General features: G+C 46.6%; 1 protein-coding gene across 3 annotated transcripts in view; it reads right to left on the reverse strand.

Annotated features, from left to right (window-relative positions):
* The window catches only part of TSHZ2 (teashirt zinc finger homeobox 2), a 439912-nt gene that overhangs the window by 178760 nt on the left and 235786 nt on the right, over window positions 1-25366 (reverse strand). Inside the window, exon 2 of one of the 3 annotated variants that reach the window (XM_045808448.2) lies at window positions 2624-5572. In XM_045808448.2, the coding sequence (XP_045664404.2) occupies window positions 2624-5572 (2949 nt within the window). Of the gene's footprint in view, window positions 1-877; window positions 5573-25366 lie in introns of those variants that run through there. The other 2 variants (XM_045808446.2, XM_045808445.2) reach the window with 2 other exon arrangements.

Genomic DNA, 25366 nt, shown 5'->3' on the forward strand with positions numbered 1-25366 from the left:
GAAGGACGTTGCAGGTGAAGGAATGCTTCCCTACGCGGCCAGCGAATCAGAAAGCCACCTCTGTGCAACTGTGGGAGCGAGTCAGGCAGGTTGTAATATCTTTAGTATTAACACCAACACACCATGCACACACACCATTTTTTTGTGCACACACAGCACACAGATACTCCTATGGTTTTGAATGAGTCTTAAATACTCCAACTTGTTTCTCTGAAATGCTATTTCAAGAGCACAGCATCATGGTGTTTATATAAGAATGGAGCTCTGGTTTCATATAATGATAGCTCTGTGATGTGGTGCTTCAGGGGCCCAAATCCGAAATATTTATTTTGTACAAATGCAGAGGGATGAGAAAAGAGCTATTCTATCTATGTATTTAACAGATTTGTTAAGTGTCTTTCGTGTAGGTTTTTCCAAATGATCAGTTTACCTTTGCTTCCTTAGAACAGACATGTACGTTTCAGATTTTGTCTAAGGCTTTCTTTTTCTCCCATCTTTCTATTTACGTATCGCAATGTTCTGGCAGTGATACTAATTTTTTTCAAAGAATGATTACAAACCTAACAGGTGGAAAATTGGTCTTTATTGTAGCACAAATAAACATTACCTATTTGTCCTCTTCACCATGGTTTGGACCTACCACTATGGGATTGGAAACATTTCTCTTCTCTCTGGGTATTCTGTATATATCCACCTTTTTTTCCCCCCAAGGACCAGAAAAGTATAATAGCAAGTTACATAAGATATAAAATGTTATATAGCAAATAAATAGAACGTTGCCAAGCCCCAAGCTCACTTACAGATTCAATAGATGAATTGTGGCTTTTCTTTCACTGGTGTGAGCTGAACAAATCATGCTTGGAAAGCAAGAGATGAATCGGCTAGTAACACATTTTAATTATCATGATAAGAACATGCAAACAAAACAACAGTCTTCATTTGGGCCCACGGAGCCATTATAGGATGGGACCCCCCTTCATCGGAAGCTCTTAGATCTTCTCAGCGAGGGGACAGTCCCAGATTTTCGCCCTTTATTTCATCCTGACCATCCTCACACTTGGCAAATCTCCCCACCTGACCGCGAGGTGAGCCCAAAGCCGCACACCACGTAAGTACCCCTCCTCCTCCTGGAGCTCAGCTAGTACTCAGACCCTTGTGGCTTGGTCTCAAAGTCTCCTATCGAGAAGCAAATGCTCTGACACTAGGGGGTGGTGAGGGCTTGTAAGTTATTACTGACCGTTGATACTCCTATTGTGAAGTAACCGAAAGAATGACACAGTCACCTAGCATGGCATAAGCTGGACTCGCACGTGCTGAAGCTTTAAGTCAGGTCAGGTCTCCGTCGGGGGTGGGGCCCGAGGGGGAGGACAACCTGAGTGCGTGTGGAGGTCCCTAGCGTGGAGCGGGTATCATGCTGAAGAGGAGAGAGAAGGAAGCAGACAAAATACAAAAAAAAAAAAAAAAAAAAAAAAAAAAAGGGAGATGAAAGCATCGTGTGAAGATTCCGCCTGGAAACCATTTGAAAGCGGCCGGTGTGGCAAAGTCTGCCAAGGTATTTGACCTTGGTCTCTGTCCTCTTTCCTGGAGGTGACATAGAGAGTCTGGGCACCGGTGACTATACAAGGCACAGCACTTCTATGCTATGTGATACAAATGGTCTCGAAGCCGTGGGACCGACCCCACGTGCATCGGCGATGGGTGCTCAGAAAGTCATCTGTTTCTTTAGGTAACTTAAACTCTCAAGGGCATGCAGCGCGTCTGTCTTGGTTAAAGGTGGATGCTGACATTAGTCTATCCTAAAGCAAACCAGAAGACGGGAGAAGACAATAAGCTCCCTCTCTCTTCACCTCAATGTTCTGCAGAGAATATTCTCCTGCCCTGTGACTACAGGGCAGCTGTTTTTTCCTAGCAAACCTAAAGGAGGCAAGACACAGGGGGACGGGAGGGGAAGGGAGCGATCGCCCCGAAAGGAAGCTGCAGAAAGCATTAATTACAAGTAATAACAATAATAAAGTTCACGAGCTGATGCCGAATTCTCTGCATAGTGGCTGCCCCGGAAACTCTACAAGGTTCGCTCTGCTGCTCGCCCCTCCCTCACTTTCTAAGTCACTAGCATCGCTCTGGGAAGGTGAGGGGGTGAAACGGGACAGTGACGGAAGTCCGTACGTATTAGTACGTATTAATTAAAATGAGGGGTAGCCTTGACTGGACCTTCAGAGTTGGGCCCTGGGTCAGGAAGGGGGTCACGTATCACGAAGCGGTAATCTGTGAACTCCATCTCTCTGAACCCATGTCATTCTAGTCACCCACTCTAACCGGGAGACACGGAGCTGGGTAGGACTTATCACGTTCTAGTCTCTCATAGAAATAAGTCCTAGTCCAGCAGGCTACTGTCCTCTTGGTACCGAGAGACACGAGCTGCCTCTAAACGGACCCATCTCCCAGCAAGAAGCTCCTCACAAGCTACTGTCCCATCACCTGCGAGCAAACCCATACCTGGAGAGCTATTCTTCATCCACGTCTGTTATAAACTGTGAATGGTGCTCGGGTGACTTGCTGTGCGTTTTGCTTAGGTGGAGTTTTACTGCATGTTTGCTCACAAATGTCCGACAGCACAACTTACACTTGAATTTAGAGTCTGTGTCCTCTTCGCCAGCTAGTGTTTCCGGAGACCTCTGTGCCGACGACACCCGGGAGATCTCTTGTTCCACCTTGCTTTGCTGTTCCACGGCCATGCGGGTCATGTCCTTCATTTGGAAACCTAGGTGCGACTCTAAGTGACTGATGTAGGTAGAAGGGGTTCTAAACTGGGAGGCACAGTCACTGCAATAAAAGATAGGGTGTCCTTTGTCCATGTTTTTCAGAAACTTCGTCCCGCCCGTTTTCCGAAGTTGGTACTTGACGTTTGCCAGCCAGTGGCTGATGGTGGTCATCGAGAGCCCCGTGAACTTGGAGATCTGCATTCGCTCTTGAGGGCCCAGGTCGGACAGCAGGTACTTGCCCTCGGATGTCTGGAAGAGGCTCGAGGCGAACTGCGCCTGCAGGATCAGGAGATGCTGAGGGTTCCAGTTGGACTGCCTGCCTTTCCTTTTATGCAAAGTCGAGACCTCGCTGGAGACGTCCTCGAAGCGCCTGACATCCATTTCCAGCTTCACGGGGGGGCCCCGCGAGGAAGCGGCGGGCTTCGGGGTGGTGGCTTTGGGGAGGACCTTGACCATGTCGGCGATGTCAGACAGAGCGTGCTTCTGAGGTGGGGACGTGCAGGATTGTGCTTGCGAGGACTCGGCTTTCTTGCTTTTGGACTTGGTCAGGTCGATGGGCTGATCGTTGCTCTCGAACAGGTAGCGCCTGGACACGCTGGCTGGCCGCGTGGGGGCAGGACTCAAGCCCGGCTTGTCCATGACGCCGAGATTCGACTTGTGGAACATCGAAATTGTGCTTGAGCTCGGGCTGGAGCAGGAAGGGGAGCGCAGGGGTTCGGTGGCCTTGCCCAAGTGATTGTTGAGGACGGACTGCAGGGCGCTGAGCGGGTTGACGCACGGCAGGGCCGGCGCCCGCGTGGGGAAGGCGCACCCGTTGCTGAGAGAGGCCGCGGGCTCCAGGGGCGGCCGTCTCTCGGGCTCACCGCCCTCCTCCACCAGCCTGGCCTCCTCCTTCAGGAGGCAAGGCTCGGCCTTCTTGGATTCTGAAGGGGTTTCGCTTTTGGAGAAAGCGTCCCCCTCACTGTGGCCGAAAGGCGATGCCTCCTCCTGGGGGCTTTCTTTCCCGCACTCCTTCGCCGCCTCCTCTTTGTCGTTGGGCTCCTTCTTCACCTGGGTGTAGGGGGCCAGGTTGGTGGGCACGGAGACGAGCGGCATCACTTTCCACTTTGGTGCAATTGGCCTTAGCTTGTTGGTGAGGTTAGGTCGAATCTGCAGGACCTGGGATCCCATGGGCAGAGCGGGCTTGGCGCCCTCCGACAGCTGGTAGGCTGCGTGGATGCTGGGGTACGCACTCCAGCTGGGAGCCCCGTTCTGGGCTTTGTTGATGGCTGTGGTGACGGTGTTTTCCAACGACTTCAAAATGTCCCCTCCGCCCTTGGCACCGTCCTCCAAATCCTCCTCCCTCAGGTACTGATACTTCATGGTGGGGTCTAAAGGCTTTTGCAGAGGGTCTTCATACTCCTCCCGTTTCATGACCTTCTCCTCCTTGTTGACCTCCTCCGGTTTTTCCTTCTTGCCCTCTTTCTTCAGCTCGGTTGTGGAGGCCGCCCCATCTGCAGCCGTGTTACCCGATGGCTTGGGAGCCAGTGAGTCACTGCTCGGGGCGTCGGACAGCGACTGCATCTTCTCCACGGCCAGTGGGTCCAGCACCAGCTGCTTGCCCTTCTTGGAGGCCGAGCTGGTGACCTTGAGGAAGTGGCCCGTGACCATCATGTGGGTGGTGAGCTGCTGCAGTGTGTCGTGTGAGCTGCCGCACTCCATGCACTTGAGAATCTGGGACTTGCAGGCCTCGAACTGCCAGGTGTAGCTGGCGCCGTTCTGGTAGCCGTAGCGGTTGTTGGACGACAGCTGCAGGCCGGCGGGCTTCTGGGAGGAAAACGGATCTGCCAACGAGCCCGTGGTCGAATCGGGGGAACACGGTCGATTGACGTCGAAGACGCGTTTCTTGGCCGGGGTGACCATTTTCGAGGAAATGGTGGGGACTGGCTCCTTCAAAGGCACTTTTTGGTAATGTTTTGTTTTTATCATGTGGACGCTCAGATCTTGGAGGGAATCGAAGGAGTCACCGCAAAACATGCACTTGAGAACCTTCTGAGCGTCCTCCTTGTCCATGTCCTGGAAAGCCCTCTTCCGGGGCTTCGAGTAGCTGGCGGGGCGCAGCTTGTCCTTCTTGCGGTTGTCATCTTGGTAGTGGCCCGTTTCGTTCATGTGCACGGTCAGCTCCACCAGGGTGTCGTAGGCGGCGCTGCACTGGCGGCAGCGGAACCTGCTGGCCCCGGTGAACACGGTCCCGCCCATCTTGCTGCTCTGCCGGTAGAGCTGCACCGAGCTGAACAGGCTGGGCTTCCCCACCGGTCGGGAAGGCAGGTGCTGCTGGAGGCTTTTGGACAGCGCGTCTTGGTGCCAATCGAAGTCGCTCTTGTTGCTGCCATTGCGGGTGTCACAATTCCGCCGCTCGCCGCTGGACAGCTTGAAGCCCAGGCCCAGGCCCGACCAGTAGGAATCCGACAGGATGTTGGCGTAGACGGCGGTCATTTTATCCATGCAGTTGTGGCTTTCGTTGGGCAGCTTGGGGTGCGCGCTGGCTTTCCGGTCCGGGGCATCCCGACCGCAGACGCTCTTGGCGTCTGACACCTGATCGCTCGCATCGCTCAGCAGAGACTCATTCTCCGCGTCCTGATTGGACAAGTGGCTTCCGGGAGAGTTCTGGTAGCTGAAGCAGCCCTTCTGCTCTGGGCCCGTTTCTAGCTCCTCGTCTGTCCCGGGGTCATTGCTGCCCTGAAGCTGAGCTCCCGAACCACTGTCCTCCTCTTCCTCCTCTTCTTCTTTTATCTCCTCCTCTTCCTTCAGCTGTTCCTCCTGGGCGTAGCCTGCGACAGGAGAAGAAGAGATGAGATAAGATGACAGGTGACACTTGCCATCCCAATTTCCCCGCTTAGACTAAGTGCTTCCGATGCGGAGTGTGGAATAGTAACCGAATTTATGCTTTTACGAACTGCAGGCAATGGACACGGGAAAAAGCCAAATGCTGTCTTTTGTGCTATCTCATGCTCTTTTTTTTTTTAATTGTCGAGTCACAAATCTTTATAAACATCTAGGATCCCAAGTTACTAATTCTCACGTTTAAGGAGTATCACTTCAATACTCTGATAGTGAGACAGTCGCTAAATTCATAGGTAGGATTTTCAAGAAAGCTGGATGGAAATTCAAATCCTACAAAGACAGACCTCTCCAGAGAAGGACGTTGGCTCATAAGAAAACTAGACTTGACCCTTGGCATCTCTGTGGTAAGGTTTCCCAAGACACTGGGATATCCTGGCATACGATTATCTTAATAAATCATTTTTGAGTGCTCACGGGTAATTTAGATGCATGGCCATTATAGGTTTGATAGCCGGTGTCTTTTTGTTATAACATTTTTATTTGTAGAGAGTCGCACAGCAGGAAGAGAGATTATGGAGTATCGAATAAAATCTTCCATTGATAGCTGAAAAATTATGTAAGCTCGGCAAACATAATGATTTTAAAATAATAGCAAATGGTGTTGGAATGGGAGATTTGGGGTATATCTTATTATTCTCAAACAGGTTTATGAAGACCTTTTCAGACAAGGCTGAAAATGCCCTCTCGATCTTGTGCCTGTAATTTCAAATGCTTTGTGATTTGTGGGTACCCGTCAGGAGATGCCAATTATACGTTTGATTTGTAGATGCAAAATGCTATTGGAGATGCATGCTTTCCCTTCTCTGAGAGGATTTAGGACCAGTAATTGCATAGGGAAAATGAAGGCAGAAGAGAGCGGGTGCAAAGGGAATTAATGGGCAAATATCCATCAACAGAGATGGGGAAAGCGACTATTGATGCCCATGTGTTCATTTCCTTCACCTGGCCTTCTCAGAGCCACGTGGATAAAATGTAACTAAAGTACCAAAGCAAAGGAGAGTCCGTCTTGGATTTGCAAGGCTTGCATGAGCTCAGTGCAATGCTTCCTTTCCTTGTGAGCCTCTCTCTCCCCTCTTAATGCAGGTGGGCCCTTGGGAGAAACCCTAAGGTGGAGCACGGGTGTTTCCATTCACCAGCAAGAAAGCTTGGAAAAGAGAGCTCAGGCATGGAGGTCCGCCCTGCGAGGCAGGCAGAGGGAGTTAGAAGAGGGGGGTTTTGTTGGGAAGAAGGCAGCTCCGGCCAGGAACTCCAAAGGTTCCTGCTGCGGCTGCTGAAGATGGCCATTTCTTGAGCAGAAACTATCTCCTAGGAGCTCTGCTGACCACCGCAAATGCCTTCTTTCATTTTGTCTGGTTATCCGCACCAAGTAGGAACTATGATAAAACTGAGGCTCTAAGGCTAAGACATTTGCCCAAGGCCACAGAGCTAGGGCTGCGGAGTCACAACGTGTCTCTGGTCTGTTTGATGAGAGCATCCATGGTCCTCACCACCCACTCCCCTCTCTGGGACCAACCTCACCAATAAGAAAACTTCGCGGAGACCCAAAAGTTGAAGTTCATTGAAACGTCACTAAATAGATAATCACTTCGGAGGGGAGCATTATGGGAATGCTGGAGACAAGAGTCCATGATTTCAAAGTCATGATACAGGGCACCTAGGTGGCTTAGTTGGTTAAGCATCTGACTCTTGGTTTCGGCTCAGGTCATGATCTCAGGGTCGTGAGATGGAGCCCTGTGGCAGGCTCCAAGCTCAGTGGGGAGTCTGCTTGAGGTTATCTCTCTCCCTCCCCCCCGTGTGCTCTCTCTCTCTCTCTCAAATAAATAAATAATTTTTTTTTTAAAAGGCATGATACCATAAAACAAGACAAAATGTTAGCACTAGCTTGGTGGTTGTACTCGTTATTGTATTGTTACTGGTGTTGTGTTTTTGCTTTCCTAGCAAGCTGACAAGTGGATTTTTCATTAAACTGGTGTTGCTGGTCTCCAGTTCCATAAACTGATTTGAAGAAACAAAAGCTTCTCAGTCTAGTTGAACAACCATTAATCAGTGGTCACTTCTTGCAAGAAAAACCCCATTTAAAATAACTGGATGACTAAATTAGACCACCCCCCTCATCCTCATTGCATTTTCTTTTTCCAGGACTAATTTGTATGTTTGCAAATTAGTTTTTGGTATGTTAGTCATATCATTAAGCTCAAGGAGAAAGGCTGTTATAAAATTAATAAATGAGTTGTTACAGAGCCAAACAAAATACTCCAAAGAGTCAAGCAAATTTTATCAATCAAACAGGGTCACTTTTGAGAATTAAAAGGGCTTTATTGCTCAAAAACAGGGACAACACTCATTAGCCAAGGCTGTTCCAGGCCAACCAAGACATACAGTTACCACATCCATGAGCAATACGATCCCAGCAACATAGCACCACACACACACACACACACACACACACACACACACACACACACACACCTACACATCCAGAGCCAGTGAAAAAAATCCAGGAGGGAATCAGAGGTCTTTCCATCACCACAACGGGTTTAGAGCACGGTCGGGTTTTACATGTCTCAGGATTTGTGGTGCCTAGCACAGGGTCTGACATCTGGTTGGAAGCAATTCATGTTATCGTGTGTGTGTGTGTGTGTGTGTGTGTGTGTGGTATAAAATACGCATGCATGTGTGTATGCACACGGGTGCACGAGTGTGTGCACCCCCCCCCCATAATCTGCCTAGCCAATATAGTCATTTTCACACAAGGAGAAAAGAGGTGTTTTTTTTTTTTTTTTCCCTGCTGACATTTGGAAGCCGAGCTTTCCGGACCAGCTCAGCTCCACAATCTACTTTGTCCTTCTAAATGGATTCCCCAGAAGAAAAGTCAGAGACAGCAAACGCCTCCCCCACAATACAGATAAAATTTTCTGCTTAATTAGGCATTGACATGTTTACTATAACCTTTACAGAAGAGTAACTCATGCTGAGAGACCCTTTTTGTCTGTTTTCTTCCGCAGAACAGACTACATCTCAAGCACCCGATAAGGTAACGCATTGAAAAGCTTCATAAAAAAAAGTGCCAAAGCATCCGTCAAAGTGAGTGTATTTTAACGATGGCTGAGGGTTCCAAGGAGTTTTTAAAAAACACATTTTAATATTATACATTTAAAGCCGTTCCCTTGACTTAAGTGATTTTGTTTGCCACCGGCAGCTGACGCGAGAGGAAAGACAGCCAGAATGTGGGTGATCGGGGTGCGTAATGAGTATCTGTCTCTCTCTCTACCGATGATTTGTTTAATAAGATTGCATCATGTGTAAATCTTGGTAAAGTGGATGAGTGGCAAGTTTAGTCTTATGAATACTTATTTAACGAAAGAAAACGACCACAATTGTGCCAAGGCACAACCGAAGGAACTGTTCTCTGGAGAACCTCCTTGTGGATCTCAGGTTCAAGATCAAACGCCGAGGCGGCACACATCTCCCTTCCCAACCTTAATGTCTAATCTCGTCCCTTGCCGCTGCCGGATTCTGGCCACACGAAGCTCGCGCATCCCCAGGACGGCTGTTCCTAAGTGAACCCTCTCTGGGCTCAAGTGATCGACTCGAGGGACCTTTTCCCTTGCACCCCACGGCCACCCCGCTGACTGTGCTGCCATTAGTGTTCACTAGGGTGAGGAAGGGGCCTTCCTGCTTCTATTTCCTCCAGGTTGTTTTTCAGAGAATGGCTAGAATATTCTTTCTTGAAAGAATAAGGTATTGGGTGGTGACATGGCTCTGTTTTAATTCCTGCAGTGTCTTTATGTTGCACTAAAAGTGAGAACCAAACCCTTAGCATGGTCTATAGAGCTTGCAGGACTTGGCCTTTTCCTCCCTGTTCGATTACTTTCATGCCCTCACCCTGCTCTCCACGCCTGAGGCATGACAGCCTACTGGCTCCTTCCTGAACCTGCCAATCCCTGCCCTAACGTGGTTCTTTGCGGCTGCACACCTCTCTGCTTGGAAAGTTCTTCCTTCGGACCTTCACATGGTGATTCCTTTGCATTCTTCAGGTCTGTGCTCACAGGGCCCTTTTGGAGAAGCCTGTCCTGACCAGTCTCCCCTTCTCTGCATTACTCCAGAGTGCATGCACCTACTTACTGAGATCCCCGTAGCACCTACCCGACTCTGAAATCATCTTGTTTTCCCACTGATTGATTGTCTCCTCCCACTAAATGCAAAGATGAAATGTTTGCCCCCACGAAGATGGAGACCTTGCTTCTCCCAGCGCTCAGGCTGCACCCTGGCACAGAAGAGTGTCCACAAAATATCTGAGCGGATGAATGAATAGATCATACAATGCAAAGGGATTATTCCAGTTGCGACCTCCGCCTCCATTTCTCGACAGTGCAATTGGCCCCTGTGATGGGCAACGCTCCCTCCCCTCCCCTGCAATATAGATCAGGTGTGAATTACAACCATCCTGACCGGCTCTTCTCAATGATAAAACCAGAACATCCCCATAAATCATCTTTTCAGACCAACACAGCCACCAACGTTCCTGTTGCCAGAAATCCCTGAGCTGTGAATTTAAACTTTTAAGTAGGAAGACTGAAAATAAGCATCAAGACTGCAAAGCATCAGAAAATGCACTCTTAACGTGAGCCCACTTGGATTCAAAAAAGACTCACACGTGGGAACTTGGAACGTATGGACTAATTTTGTCACAAATATAGTACATTAGCTGTTCCACGATACGGGTTCCACGAGTATTAGGGTGGTCTTCTCCTGAATTCTTGACTTTACAAAGAGATGTCACTGGAGGAATATATTTTACATGCTGCGAACTTTCTACCCTATTCATGTATGGCTAAAATTCAGAAGTAAACCCTTAAATATTAGAAATTTCCTCTTCTATCAAAGGTTAAAAAAAAACCAACAAAAGAAAAACAATTTTAAGTTACCACTTCAATTGTTCCAAGAATGTCTCTTCAGAATGACTTAAATGAAATTGTGCAAAATAATTCATGGGTTGCATGATGTTAGATAACAGATTTTTTGCTAGGCACACATTTTTACAGTTGCCTTGAAAATCCACCATCAAGTGTTTACCGTAAAAACACTGACAGTTTTTAAAGTAGAGGTGGGACAGTTATAACCCGAGAAGAATATAAAACTCAAGAAGGCTGATTTTCAAAAACTAAACCAGAACTCAACCAAGACCTCATTTGAAAACATATCCAGGGGTGACAGGATCATTTTCACCAATCTACCCCACTAAATGACAGTTTAAAATCACATGAAGATTCCAGAGCGCGCAGGGCAGACGTCAAGGAAGGGATCGCAAGAATTTCTCGCCACGTACCCAGTAGGTATGCTACGTGATGACACAGAGGAAGGCCTCCTTGTCATGAATCTCTAGTGTTTTGGTGACTGTGGTCTAGAAATCCATTAATATGTATATTATTATTGGCACTAATTGGCACTCTTGTTGGCAGGCTGAGTAAAGAGATAAGAGGATTTAGTTCAAGGAGACGGAGCGACTTCCCATGGTGGCCAGGCCCGGAGCGAGGGCCCTGTGGAGTGCCGTGCTGGGGGACCTGAAGCTCTTGCTTTAGCAGGTGGTGGGCCGGAGGGCTGTGGGGATCCCTGACACCGTTCAGGTGCACAGACCTCACTCTCTGAGAATCTGGGTACCCCGGGCCCAGGCTCCATCTCCCTGCAGACTGGGGAAAAATCATCTAAGCTCACACACCTTTCTAAACAGGACAATTTTCAACGGGAAAAGTAAAATTCACAGCTTATGGATTTTTATTCCTGCCGCACCGCACACAACTCAGTCCCCTAAGGGTGACTTGTACACACAGGTCCAGAGAGAAAGGCCTGTTCCCTCTATCTGAAGGTCGGCACCGAACAAAGAGACATCCTTATTTAAAGAATGTTGGAGAGGGGCTGGGTGCAGCGGTGGGGGCGGGGGTGGGGGCCTCTCCTGAGCCTGTAAGTGCTCTCTAGAGATGGACCACGAGCTTTCTGAAGGTCATCAAGGACAACGCATGGCTTTTATTATTTCCTATAGACCATCTGGTCAATGGGAACATTTTACTTGTACAACGGGGTGCATCGCAGGTGGGGGCTGCATGAAGCAGAAACCGTCCATTTAGTTAACGTCCTCTTGTGGTGGGCACTTTCCTGAGCCCCCTTCAGAGCACTTCGCACCATAAAGCTGTTTTCTAATCATTCTCTGTGTCTTCCTTCACCTCTTGGTCCCCAGCAGAAAAAAGGACGAAGCGCGTTTACGTCAGGGGAAGTGGACACTGTCATCCCTTGTGGTTCGTCTGTTTATTCATTTAATCAAGAAATATTTATTCTGCAGCGACCACAGACGAGATGCTTGAGTCAAGTTTCACGGGAACGCCCGTCACAGCGGTTCTCCAAAGGCCGAGGAGAAGGAGAGGGGTGAGTTATGGAGAGAAATCAGACGCCGCGGGATTGGGGAGAGCGAGGTCGTGGAAAGGTCAGGCATGGCTGGAGGTGGCCAGGTAACTGAAGTGGGCCAAGGAGGCCAGATGGAAGAAAAAGAATCCTCCATTGCAAAGGTGAGTGGTGCTGGCACTCATCGAAGATAGAGACGCAGAGGAGCTGCGGGCAGTGGAAAATTTCCATCCCAGTGAAAGCGTGCGGGACTAGCCATGGGGGTCTTAGGGCTGCCACTTATTGTGTTTGGCCAAGGCTTGCAGATGAAACCAAATACGTCTGGGACCCATCCGTTTGCACCCTCTGAACCCAGGCAACCAGGGGAGGTCAAGACTGTGAAGATCGAGCACGCTCTCCTGGTGCTTTTATATACCAGCTCTTCGACCTTGATTCCTTATCAAGTGGAATCGGGGTGACCGTCCTAAGCCTGCCCTCCTCACAGGGCTCTGTCGGGACACAGAAAGTGGATGGTAAACCCTCGCGGTGCCAAGGTTGGTCCTTGGAGTGGCAGCAGCGTCACCTGGGAACGTGTTAGAAATGCAGATTCTCGACCCCAGCCCGGGCCGACCTGGGAGGAAGCATTTCACAAGATCCCTAGGGGATTCCTCCGTGCAAGCAAGTTTGAGAAGCCCTGCCGTGAGCTGCAAAACTGTTAATTAGTAGCAAGATAGTTAGCAATCAGCTTCTCTCTGCCTGTGTTCCTATGCTAGGTGGGTACCAGCTTTGTGAAAAGACAAGGCATCTTTGGGAGGGCCAGCCCCTTTCCTCTCCAAGGGCCAAAAGATGAAATGCCTGGGGCTTAGACCCCTGCTCCCAGTTTACACTGGGAAGCATGGAGCAAGAAGAAAATGAAAGTCACTGATTCAAGGACTGACCAGTTAATGAAGAAATAGGATGGCCCGTGGGCCATGGCATCAGGCAGGTCTCCATTCAAATCTGCCACTTACTGCTTCATGCGATCTTGGGAAAGTTGCCTAAACTGTCTAAGGCTCAGCTTCCTCATCTATGAAATGGGAATAACTGCAGTATCAACTTCATAGGAAAGAGAGGAGTATCAAATACGATGAAGTATGTAAACCATCACGGCTGTAGGACAACCTCCCAACTTCCCAGGCCTGTCCTAGGCGTTTTATAAACACCGCACATCCTGACCTCCCACCTGAACCCCCAGACGGCTGACATCAGTTGACTTTGGCATCTTTTTATCCCTAAGTCCTATTCTAAGCCAACAGCTTTTGGATGATATTTGCATTAGATGTGAACCAGCTTTGTATGTGTCATGCATAAGAAAAGAGCTTCCTCCAGCTTGGGGTTTGTTACTTAACATTAAATCATTCTTACAAGGAGCCACTGGTATGTGTGCTGGGAAATTCTGCAGGAGTGGTGTGCAAACATCGAATAGCAAGTTATTACGTCATTACCCATAATGATCTTGTCTGCGGTCCTCAAGAAATAAAGCAACCCACCATCTGAGGGGAAAGGTCTATGTTGGAGGCCTTGGGCTTTGCACTGAGAGAAATGACTAATGCTCAAAGCAGAAGGTCTAGAAAAACGCTCTGCATTTAGCTACCTCCAATATCAGGCCAGAGTATAGTCTCACTGGGAAATGTCCTGGTGACAATTTTAAAAAGCAGAAGGAGAAAATATTCGTGGAGGAGGGTTCAAAAGGGGCTAGTTCATCAGCTTTCCGGTGGTTCCTGTTTAGAAGTCATTATGCTTATATTATCTTCACGCCAAGAGAGTCATAAATCAGGAGCAGGGGATAAAACAAAAAGAAACGAAATAGGGACAAAGAAACTACACAATAGGACTGAGGCTTTCCTAGGAAATAAAGATTTTTAGGCTTTGACTTTTTAAGCGGTAGCAACCGTTTTCAGCAAAATGTGCATCCTGATTTTCTACACGTTTCCCTCACATAGGGAGATAGAAACACACTCACGTATATAGTTCTTTCCAAGACTGGAGTTTGGAGGGCTTCTCCCCACCCCCAAGAAAAGGGACAGTGAATCATTGTCCAGAAAGACCTTTAGAAAGTTTATGAAGCTGAGGCACCTTCTGTATTTTTTCAGACATATATTCCCATCTTACTTGAAATAACATCAGCTCAGCCGTCCCATGGAGTAAGAAGGCGATTTTGTTCCCTTCTAGCCTGGCCTGAAGTCAAATGTCTTTTCATTCTTTCTTTTCTTTTTCTTTTTTCTTTTTCTTTCTTTCTTTCTTTCTTTCTTTCTTTCTTTCTTTCTTTCTTTCTTTCTTTCTTTCTTTCTTTCTTTCTTTTTTTTCAAATGCTGCTTCTTTCTCTGAAATATATCATGCAGATAATGGATAATGACCACTTCTCATTGCCTTTTCTCGAAGACGTCTAACTGCATTAGCCAAGAAATTTTAACTTGCTTCTTTTGCTAAGTTCATGGCTGTGACCACTTCCCATTAAGAAAGAGAGAGAGAGAAAGAAAGAGAGACAGAGAAAGAAAAGCTCACTGTTCCCTCAGAGAAGCTAAATTGGCACTGACAGAAAGCGATCTGGCCTTTGCTTTCCCGGTGAAGAGTCTTTGCTGTCTCTAGAATCACAGAAGTCTGAGGTGGAAAGACCTTCCATATCTTATGGCCAATCATGCTTTAGCCAGGGAAGGATTTCCTTGCCCTGGCGTTTTCAGTTCTACAATTAATGGCTTAAACATTGGACCTTCCCACTCTTCTTTGTGTCGTCTTCCCCACCAATGGTCATGATCGTTACGACCAGTCTGGCTATGAGAATCGCCATTCTTTGCCACCCTTCCCCCTAGGAGTTGAGCCAGGTCTCCACCATGATACAATTGGATCAAATCTAAGGACTGGGGAGAGCTTTTAGTTCAAGCTTTCATGATGTGCTTTCATCATTTTATTCGCACTTTAGTCAAGTAACCGCTCAACATATATTTGAACGTCTTCAGTAATAGACAACTCCCAGCTTTGAGGTAGCTTATTCTCTATTAAAAAAGAAATACTAATAGCTAACATCTATTGAGAGCAAATGTACAAGTAAGAGCCACTGGGTTAATTTTTTATAGTGTTACGTTATTTGATCCCCACAACACTATATGTCTTTCCAATTCCGTCTTAACAGATGAGGACATTGAATTGCTGAGAATGTTAATTACATCTCCAGAGTCACAGAGCTGAATTGGGACTTGAATTTGGATCTGTCGAGCTCTACAATCGATGCTGGATTCTTCTTTTTCCCCTCACTGTCTCTATCTAATTTGTCAGCCAGGCATGTCAATTCTATTTCCAAAATAAATCTAAACTCTGCACGCTGTCATCGACCTCCACGCCACTGCCTCGGTTCAGGCTGCCATTAGTTCTTCTCTGGTAGATGTGGCAGTCTCCTCAATGGATGGCCAGTCTTGCTGTCCTACAGCTCATCAACCTGTGTGGCAGCGACCGGGACCTGCTAACTGGAGACCCAGCTTCTTCTGCGTAACCCCTCTAAAGAGCTCTCCTTGGCTCTTGGGTTCACGCTCCCTAATGCAGCCTGCAGGCTCTGACCTGTCCTCTTTCCATTTCACAATCCCTCCTATCCATGTTCCCTTGCTGACATCTAAAGCCAAACTTCTCCCACCTATTCCCGAACTCACCAAATTCTTTGCTCCTCTAAGACCTTTGGAATTCTGCTTCTCGTACAAGGAAGGTCTCCCCCTTTTCTCATGTCTAATTCTTTCTCAGTCTTTTGGTGTCAGCTCCAAGGCCTGTCTTCAGAGGTGTAATCCCTGATCACTGTAACCACCACTCAGTCCCTCCAAATTCCCAATGGCCAAAGTTGTTTTCTATCTCAGCCCCTCACTTTTTCTTGTACAGTTTTTATCTCAACTTGCAACTATTTTATTCTCCTATTCACTTGGTTGTTTGACTTCCCAATGGGACTGTAAGTCTCCCAAGGACAGGTGGAGCCTATCTTGTTCACCACTGTTTTCCATTGCTATCCATGGCCCAACTTGTTCAAACATTTGTTGAATATAGGAAGAAACGAATGAATGGCTGGGTTGAGAAATGAATGAGTGAGCAATTGTGTCAGGAAAGGACAGTTTTCTCTAGCTGACAAACTTAGATTTTACTCATTGGTTCTAACCCACTTTCAAGCCATAGAGAACAACAAAAAGACATTTTAACAGGATATCCCTTTGGATGATTGAGATCCCACACAGGGTGGGCTGGTCCTCCTGGGAGGCAGAGGAAGTCAGGGACAGATGGGGGTGTGGATTCAGGGGCACTGAAAAGACCTTTTCCTCCTCAACTCTGAAACCTTTCACACTCTACTTCTTGCCTCAAACCCTACAATTAGACTCTTGTTGATCAGGCATGAGGCACACCAAGAACTGATCCCCTATAAAAATATAAAGACTCTTATCTCACCTTGGCACTTCAGGGTGAATGAGTTTATCAGATCATTTCCTGGGGGCTGGTTTCTGTAGAAGAACATGTGGCCCCAAGAGCCAACCGACTCATTATCAGACTCTAACTCAGGGGTTCTCAACCTAGGGCATGTTTGTCCCCAAAGGGACGTTTGGCTATGTCTCGAGACATCTTTGGTTGTTACAACTGGAGAAGAGGTTCTACTGACAACTAGTGAATAGAGAGGCCAGGGGACACTGTTAAACACCCTACAAGACACACGACAGTCCCCTAGAACAAAGAAGTATTTAGTCCCAAAAGTCAATAGTTGAAAATGCTGCAAAGTCAAGGTCAGCTGCAGCTTCAGAAACTGGTGATGAGGAAAGGGGATACTCGTCCTGTGTCCAGTTGTCAGTGAAACAAGGGGCTGCCTGGAGGAGAACGCTCAGTGCCATTAAGAAGAATCGGAAAGCAAAGTGGGGGCATCCCCTTCACGGCTATTACGACATGGAATTGAAGAGCACAATGTCTACAGCAAGGCTGCCCGGGTTCAAATCCTGCCTTTGCCCCATCTGACATTGTCGTCTTGAGCAAACTAACCACCTCTGTGGGTCTCACCCTCTTCATCTATAAATTGGAGGCAATAATAGTACCTGCCTCAAAGATGACTATGAGATTTGAGATAATTGGAAAGAATTCAGAATGCCCGGTACTAGTAAGTACTCCATATATGCCCCCTTTCATTATTACAAGAACAAAGACCTAGCCACAAAGAGCAACACTATGGGGCTGGATTTCTCAGGATTTTAGTATTTATTCTTTCAAGTGTTGGCTGAAAAAAAAAAACCCATCATGTTCTTAGCATTATTTTCAATCAATTCCTTCTGGATTCATTTAAATCCCCTTATCAGATTGAGTATTTTTATACTACAAGAAACAAACAAACAAACAAGTTAATGATGAAAGGGATTAGCATTTCTAAATAACTCCGGTAACTCCGTCAAATAAATCCTGACCTATTTCAGTTCTTAATGAACTAGGTTAGCTTTTAAATGAGGCAACTTATATAAAACAGCAAGTCTGATCTGGGGCCAAATCCCCACTGGACAGTTGGATGGAGCAGTTCTTGGAAATGACCCAAATTCTGGAAGATACAGAGGTCTGCGATCTTCCTGAATCGACAGTTTGAGTAATCTAATAGAAAATTCTCTCGGGTTTTCTGACCCTTCGATTTTAGGTGAGGGTTGGTTTAAGATGGCCTTTTCAAGACTTGTCACCTTTCTTCACTCTGCCTATAAAAGAGATAGGTAAATAGGACAAGTCTTGAGGTTACTATGACAGCACACCCTAAGTAATACCAAATTAGCCATTGTCCCAGGAGAGGGCAGTGAGAGAGGTCACTATCTGGTGAGCTAATATCCTCCAATGGTGGGCACGGAGAGACGGCTCATAATACAGCCACTATCTTGTCTTTGGTATTCGTTCTGGCCCTTTTCTCTGTTTCATGTATTTTCCTCTACTTAGTAAATCTTCTGACGTTGCTTCTCAGCCGGCTCCTGAACCACTCTCATGAAAGTGGAATTCTCCTAAAAAATAATAGTATCTGTATTTTTTTTTCCCGTAACAACAACAAAAAAGGCAGTGTTCAGCTAATTGGTTAGTGCGCTTTTAGGGGTCAAAGGTAGTTTTTCTTTTCCTGGAGAAATTACAAGAAAAAGAATCAGAACTTTCTGAGCTGGAGAAGGATGGTGAAGCACGGGCTGGACCACTGGACAAGCGTCTTGTTGGTAGTCTCTAACACCTTTCAATGACTCTTGGGAGATAACAGGCAAACTAGCAGGTACACCTTAGAGTTTCAAAGAGGACACTGGTGGTCTTTCCAGATGTTGTCAATTTTTTGTTACGTGTAGATGTTGCAAAATGAATTTTGCTAATTCTTGGGCAATGCTGAAAAATCATCTGCGTTCCCAGATACATTATAGTAAACAACGTGGTTGCTCCCCAATCTATTACGTGGGGGCGAGATTGGCGCCACCCAGGTCTGGGTGGGTGTAACCTAATCCCATTGCAATAGCGGCTCATTTAGGTGTTTTCAGCCTAACCTAAGCCAGCTGGGGATCAACACTCTCAGTCTGACTTAATGGTTAAGAAAGTAAAGGTCTCTCCCTTTCCTTCTTCTCATTCTTATACATGAATATATAATCGTATAAACTGTAGTAGCAATTTCACTACCTTGAGGGAAGTTAGTCTAAGGACTAAGCTAACACGCCAGAGCCTAGAGCCAAAAAATTACAGCAAATTGGAGCTAGAACCTTGATCAGACTCCACCAGAAAACTTGTTGAAACTTCATGAGCAAATAATCCTCTTTACTGCTTAAGATAGTTTGGGGGGAGTTGCTTGCCACTAAGAGCTTCCTGATAAAGCTCTTAATCTGTGTACTTTTCATAGTTTTCCGGTAGCTATTACTTTATAAATTAGATACATTTTTATCAATACATGGACATTAGCCTTGCTACGTACTAAAATTGTTTTATTTGTTGGTACGTATATTGTTTTGCCCTCAACAATTAGGACCTTTTTTTTTTTTTTTTGGTTTGACAAAGTATAAGGTAATCCCCTTTTACTATTTGGTCCATTAATTATCCGTGATGATAAGAAGGTCAATACTCTAAAAGTTGGGATTTGTGTTCCTAGTCAAGCACCTAACCCATTATTAGTTACACAGTGACTGTTTTGAATTCTGAACCCACCTTTCATGTCTTCTCTGCCCTGAGCTCTTTATCCAAGCTCCCAGAGTACAATCTCCCTTTCTCTGTGGATCCGTAGGACTTTACCCACATCTCCTACTGGACAAATCAAATTGTGATTCTTGATCTCACCTCCAAGATGGTTAAACTCTTTAAAAGCAAGGAGGTTATTGGTGTTTATCCTCACATACTGGCCCTGGGAGTTTTAGGCACACAATAAGGACTCCACAAATGTTCTTCTCTTTCCTTGCCTATTTTGTCTTGACATTACATACGGTCTTGTACATAGTACTTCAGAATATTGCTTAAACAGAGTAGCAGAGACAATGTTTACCCAAGGAGGGTCCCAGCTCCCAAGTGCACACTGAATTAGAGACACACGTGGGCTCCCACCACTCTTCCTGGTGATACCTAACACATTCTTGATGACTCAGCTGGGGGTGATTTTGCCCCCTAGGGACATTTGGCAATGTCTGGAGGTATTTCGGTTGTCAAAACTGAGGAGGTGGAGTGGGTATGATGCTGGCATCTAGTGGGTGGAGGCCAGAGATACTGCTAAGCATCCTATAATACACAGAACAGCCCCCCCCCAACAAAGAACGATCTGGCCCAAATGTCAGTACTGTCAAGACTGAGGGACTCTGCATTGGAAGTCTTTCTCTCCGATTTGAACACGAGCTCCATGAATTCATTCCTGCATCCCCAGTGACAGTCACAGTTCTTGAGGTGACTATTGTCTGCTTTTGCCAAAACACCCTCTACCCCCCACCGTGGGTCACTTTGGTGGGGGTGTTCTGCCCCCACCCATTGTCTCTCTGCTTTTGCAATTTGGGTGAGTTAATAACTGAAATCATCACCCCTTTTAATTGAAAACATCTGCCATGTTAAAATAGGTAATGCAACTGATTTTATTTTTTTAAGGCATAAGATAAACTGTGGGACTGCTGTAGTGATAACACTGTCGGAGCTGGGCTGTATAAATCTGCTCCCTTCCTGGGGTGCCTGGGTGGCTCAGTCAGTTAAGCATCTGCCATTGGCTCAGGTCATGATCCCCTGGTCCTGGAATTGAGCCCCGAGTTGGGCTCCCTGCTCAGCGAGGAGCCTGCTTCTCTCTCTCCCTCTGCCCTTCCCCTCGCTTGTGCAAGTGCTCTCTCTCTCTCAAATAAATAAATAAAATCTTAAAAAAAAATCAGCTCCCTTCCAGGCACATTGGGAAGGAGCCAGCAGGACATAGATTTTGGTCTTTGGGAGATTAATTTAATGGGACTCCCATGAATCTGGACTATTTTCCAGTAAGAACAATCCGGATTGTGCATGTGTCTTTATGTTTGGTATTTTGTTTAAAGAGCAGGGAGGTAGAACAAAAACAAAAGAATTTTCTCTTTTCTTTCCATTTTATTATTTATTTTTAGTATGGGCCCCCTATTGCAGTCTGGCCAATCAGACTGTTGCTCCATAGAACTCAAATTATTATTTCTTTAAATCCATTTATTGATTTATTTTAGAACGAGAGCATGAGCGGAGGGAGGAACAGAGAGAGGGAGAGAAGCAAAATCCCCACTGAGGGTGGAGCCCGATGGGGGAGCTTAATCCCATGAGCCTGAGATCACGACCTGAGCCGAAATCAAGAGTTGGACGCTCAACCGACCGAGCCGCCCAGGCGCCCCTAGAATTCCAATTCCGAGCTCACGACTCAAGCACAGAAAATGGTTGGAGTGGATACACCTCGACAAGAACATCAGAGAGGGGTCATCCTTTGCTTCTGTGTCCTTGACCTTCGGGGCACACTGGCTTCTTCTCTTTCAGTGATCTGTTCCATGCTCCTTCCAACACACTGCTTGTCTTGACTCAAGTTAGCCAGAGATTATATTTGTGGCTCACGACGGAAGACACCACTGGCTAACACTCGGTGCTCAATACACACTTCGAGTAAAAGGATGGATTTGTTCTAACTCTAACAAAATGACTTCGTTGCGTGTCAGAATAAAACGAGCTCACGTTCTTGGTGCCACTGCTTAGCATTCAGTAGAGGGTGGTCTAAATGGGCGGACCATAAACAATGCTAATAATAACACCTTATTTCTGGAAATCAGAAACTTCCCTCCAAAGCCAGACTCCCCTCCATCCGGATGTACATTTTTCCATAGAGTCTGGCTGTAGGTATGGGTCTGCCTTGAAAATGCTTTTTAGAAACATATCATCCCCCCATGACTTGAACGTACCCGCCTAGAGTATGTTTCCAGCACGCATAGCCTATTGTGTCAATAATCTGCATATTTAAGAGTCCCCACATGCTCATTGAGACGATAGATGGGGCTGGTACAGTCTACTGGGTCAAAAATCTGCTTTAAATAGTCTATATACACAGTCGGTTGAGTAAATAACAGCATTTTCAAAAAGCCCCTAAATATATAATAACATGATAAATCGCATCAGCTCTTAAAGATGCAGTCTCGCTACCGCTGATCAGGAAAATGATGTGCGCTTTAACAAGCCACTTACAAATGATCTCATCTTTTCCAGCCGTGGGAGCATTATCTTTTCCTCTGCTGTATTTTTCATATGTAGAGGAATGGAACCCAAACATGTGGGCACACACACACACACACACAGACACACAGGCATATTTGTGGGCTCGATATGATCTTGCACAAATCAACTGGGTTTGAGCCAGTTGTCCAGATGTAGGGAGGCAAGGCCAGAGGGCAAGGTTCTTCTCACTTGGGTTGGAGGGTTCTCCCATCACTCGGCTGTGTGTGATTCAGAGTTAGGATGGGATCCAAGCACACGAAACGAGTTCTGCTGCAATCAGCTAGAGGCATGCATTTGGGGACCTCCATCTGACCTTATTTTGCTGTGAAGACAACTTACTCCATACCGTTTCATGAGAACCCTGTTTGCTTAAGAATGGCTTCTTTCAGTACGATAGTCTAATGGCCTCCACTTAGGACGTGCCTTACAGTTATCTTACTTTAGCTTCCCAACGCTGCCGTGGTGGGGGTGATATTAGTAATTTCATTTCTAAAGATGGAGGAATTTAAGCTCTGAGGAGTAGAACAACCCAGAGGTTGGGGGACTCGGGCTCTGGAGCGAGCTTACGAGGCTCCGGAGCCAATGTGCGCTCGTGGCCGTGCATTCAGTCCTCAGCTGTGCCCTGCTCTGCTCTGGTGTATGTGGGGCAGGTGTGTGTGTGTGTATCAGGGCAGACGTTGCATTTTGCAGAAGCCTGCATTAATATTATAGTGTTTGGGTGGGGAAATCAGGTGAGGGCAGACCACTTCAAAACAGAGCAAGTAGGGTTCCAGAGCAGAACTCAGAGCAAACGCAATACAAATACTGGTCCCGTTAAAAACACTTGTTAAATTCATTAAAAATAAAGGAATGTGATAGCAAATGAAGGACTTTGCCTTGTAACTACAGAAGGGGTGACAGTTGGGCAGAAAGGACTCGGGGTGGGGGTGGAGAGATTGTGGGGTTATGGGTAGGTCAAGTGAGAAAGGTCAGGGAGAGGTGACAATTCGACTTTCAAGGCTGACCATCTGAGCAGGAAGTCGATGGGCCGTCTATGAACTGACTGCCTCTTTTGTGGCTTCCTGCATTCAACTTTATATTTGGTTGCTGTTACTTAGCGGTGCTGAACAATATTGTGTCGGAAAAAAAATCACAGGTGAATCGATGTGACGTCCTCATTATATTCATGTCATTGACCAATTTGCCAATCAAGAATGAGTTAATCCGCTTTATAGAAATATGAGTTGCAACAGAACAGACATTATTTTATCTTTCATCCTTAAAGACCTTTCATGTTCAACTAACTCCGTAGCTAAAATCCTGGGCGCCTTACCAATAAAACCTTAACGTTAAATTAATTACTCAAGCTAACCAACTTAAAATAAAGATGGTTAATCTGAATATCTTCCAGAGCACAGAATTAGCATCTCATGACATCTCTTGTTCTCGGGGAGGCATGCAGGGAGAGCTTCTCCTTTACTTCTTTGAGTGCTCTTTGTTTTGGAAATACTCCCGTGGGGCAGGCATTTTTTCTTCTATTATAGAGGTGAGGAACTTGAGGCTAACAGAAGCGATCCAGCTGGTTCTCCAGTAGAGTCTGGAAGAAGCAGGACAGCAACCAAGCACGTAGCCCCAAGGCCCATGTCATCCCACAGGGAGACAGAAGGAAGCACCATCCCAGGGACTGAAACTGAAGAATGGTCACCATCTCCTCTCCTCTCCTCTCATGCTACCTCGACTCCTCGAGGAATTGATTCCATCTCTGCCACCTACACTCACTTCTGGAAATTCTTAGCAATCGAGATGAAAGATACATCAGATTATGTCACTTCCATGTTAACCCCCCCCCCCCCGGGAAATCTGTCTCACTCACAGCGAAAGCAGAGGCTCTCACCTTGGCCTCAGATGTGTGTGCATGTCTGCTCTCCCCTTCGACTCTACCCACCCCCCTCCCCTTCCTCTCTCCCTCTGTCTCCTGCTCCAGTCACACTGGCCTCTTTGCCTCAGGTTCTCAAGCAAACCAGGAACACTCCCATCTTCGGCTTTTGCATTGGCTGTTCCCTCCATGCTTTCCCTCCACCTTCTTTAAATCTTGGCTGACGTGTAATTTCCTAATGACTCTCCCTCTGATCACCCTGTTTAAAATTGCAGCTCGTATCCCGACTCTCTCAGGAGTGCCCATTGATTTCTTCATCCTGTTGTACTGTCTCTATTTCCGTAGCACGTGCGCCATATTTGAACTTAGCACCGAATGGACTTGTCCATGACGTCGATTGTTCATCGTGATCTTTCTTTGTTAGGCCGTAGCTCCGTAAGAGCAGGGACCTTTGTCTGGGTGGTCGGACGCTGCCACGTAAGCACCTAGAGCAGTGCGTGGCACATAGTAGGTGCTCAATAAATATTCACTAAATGGCTCCGTGGATATTTAAAGAACTTTGTGCGTTTTTAACTGTGTAAAGTGAATGAACGTTATCACTCGCCAGGACCTTTCTGGATTACCATGGGTTTGCACTGACTTCCTATTCTCTGAGAAACAGTGGCTCCCGGGAAACTGGTCTTGCTTTGCAGCCTTCCCAGCATGCTAGCCTTTTTAAAATGCAATCTGGTTCTATATGCAGGAGTAAATTCAGGAGCAGACACACAGAAATGCCTACCGTAAAGTTAGAGGTGCCTCTTAATCAGAAAAATACTTCAGGGGTCCATGCCTAATAGGTTTATAGCTGCACAGGCTCTGGGCTGCTAGTGACATGCAACCAGGGTTAGTGAATCTATTTCCTAAAGTTATTTAAGCCAGGCATTTAAAAACTTTTTAGTTGCTTGGAAGAAAATTCCAAAGCGTATTCTTTTCTCGCACCTTTCTGTATCTCTGGTCCTGTGACACTGTGATCCCTGGTTTCAGGATGCAGGGATTCCCGGATGGACGCTCTTCTTTCTTTGTCAGCCTCGATCATGATTTGGTAATGTCTGGATTTACACTGGAGGGTCTCCGTCTGGCTGGAAGTTCCTCACTCTCTCTCTGTCAGGAGGCAAGAATGGAGTCTGCCCAGGGGAACGAATGGATCAGTGTGTTGTTCGAGGTGGGGAAGATCCCAGCTCTACCAGACTTCCTAGCTGTGTGTTCTTGGGCAAGTCACATAAGTGTTGCAAGTCTCAGCTTCCTCATCTGTACAATGGGCATGATTATAGCACCAGGCCTCTATGGCTGTTGGGAGGCTTTAATGAGGAAATGACACAGTTCTCTTTCTGCCCTTTGTTTCCTGCCCTCTATTCAACTTTCCAGTCTTAGCATCAAGATCCTTGGAGGAACTTTCGTGGTCCCCTGCTGAGAAAGGAATCCCCCCACCCCCAACTCATCCAGTCTCATGGGATTCTTCTCTGGTGGCTCCCATCAAAACTGCAGTCAAACAATTATACGTGCAATTGTTAAATTCTGAACCTTGCCACGGAGACTCTATTAGGGCTGGGACTTGGTGTCTCGTGCATTGCTCTATCTTCAGCATTTTTTCAGAGAGCCTGGAGCATAGCATACACTTTACAGATAGCATTTCATTGATTCCAAGGCCTTTCTTTTATATTTTAACATCTCAGAAATTAGGGTGCATCTTACAATCAATGGTATCTTAAAATGGCAGCCGGGGGCAGTTGCAAGCTAT

The sequence above is a fragment of the Ursus americanus genome, chromosome 22 (assembly GCF_024610735.1).
Source record: "Ursus americanus isolate L20-20 chromosome 22, mUrsAme1.1.p, whole genome shotgun sequence".
Classification (NCBI taxonomy): domain Eukaryota; kingdom Metazoa; phylum Chordata; class Mammalia; order Carnivora; family Ursidae; genus Ursus; species Ursus americanus.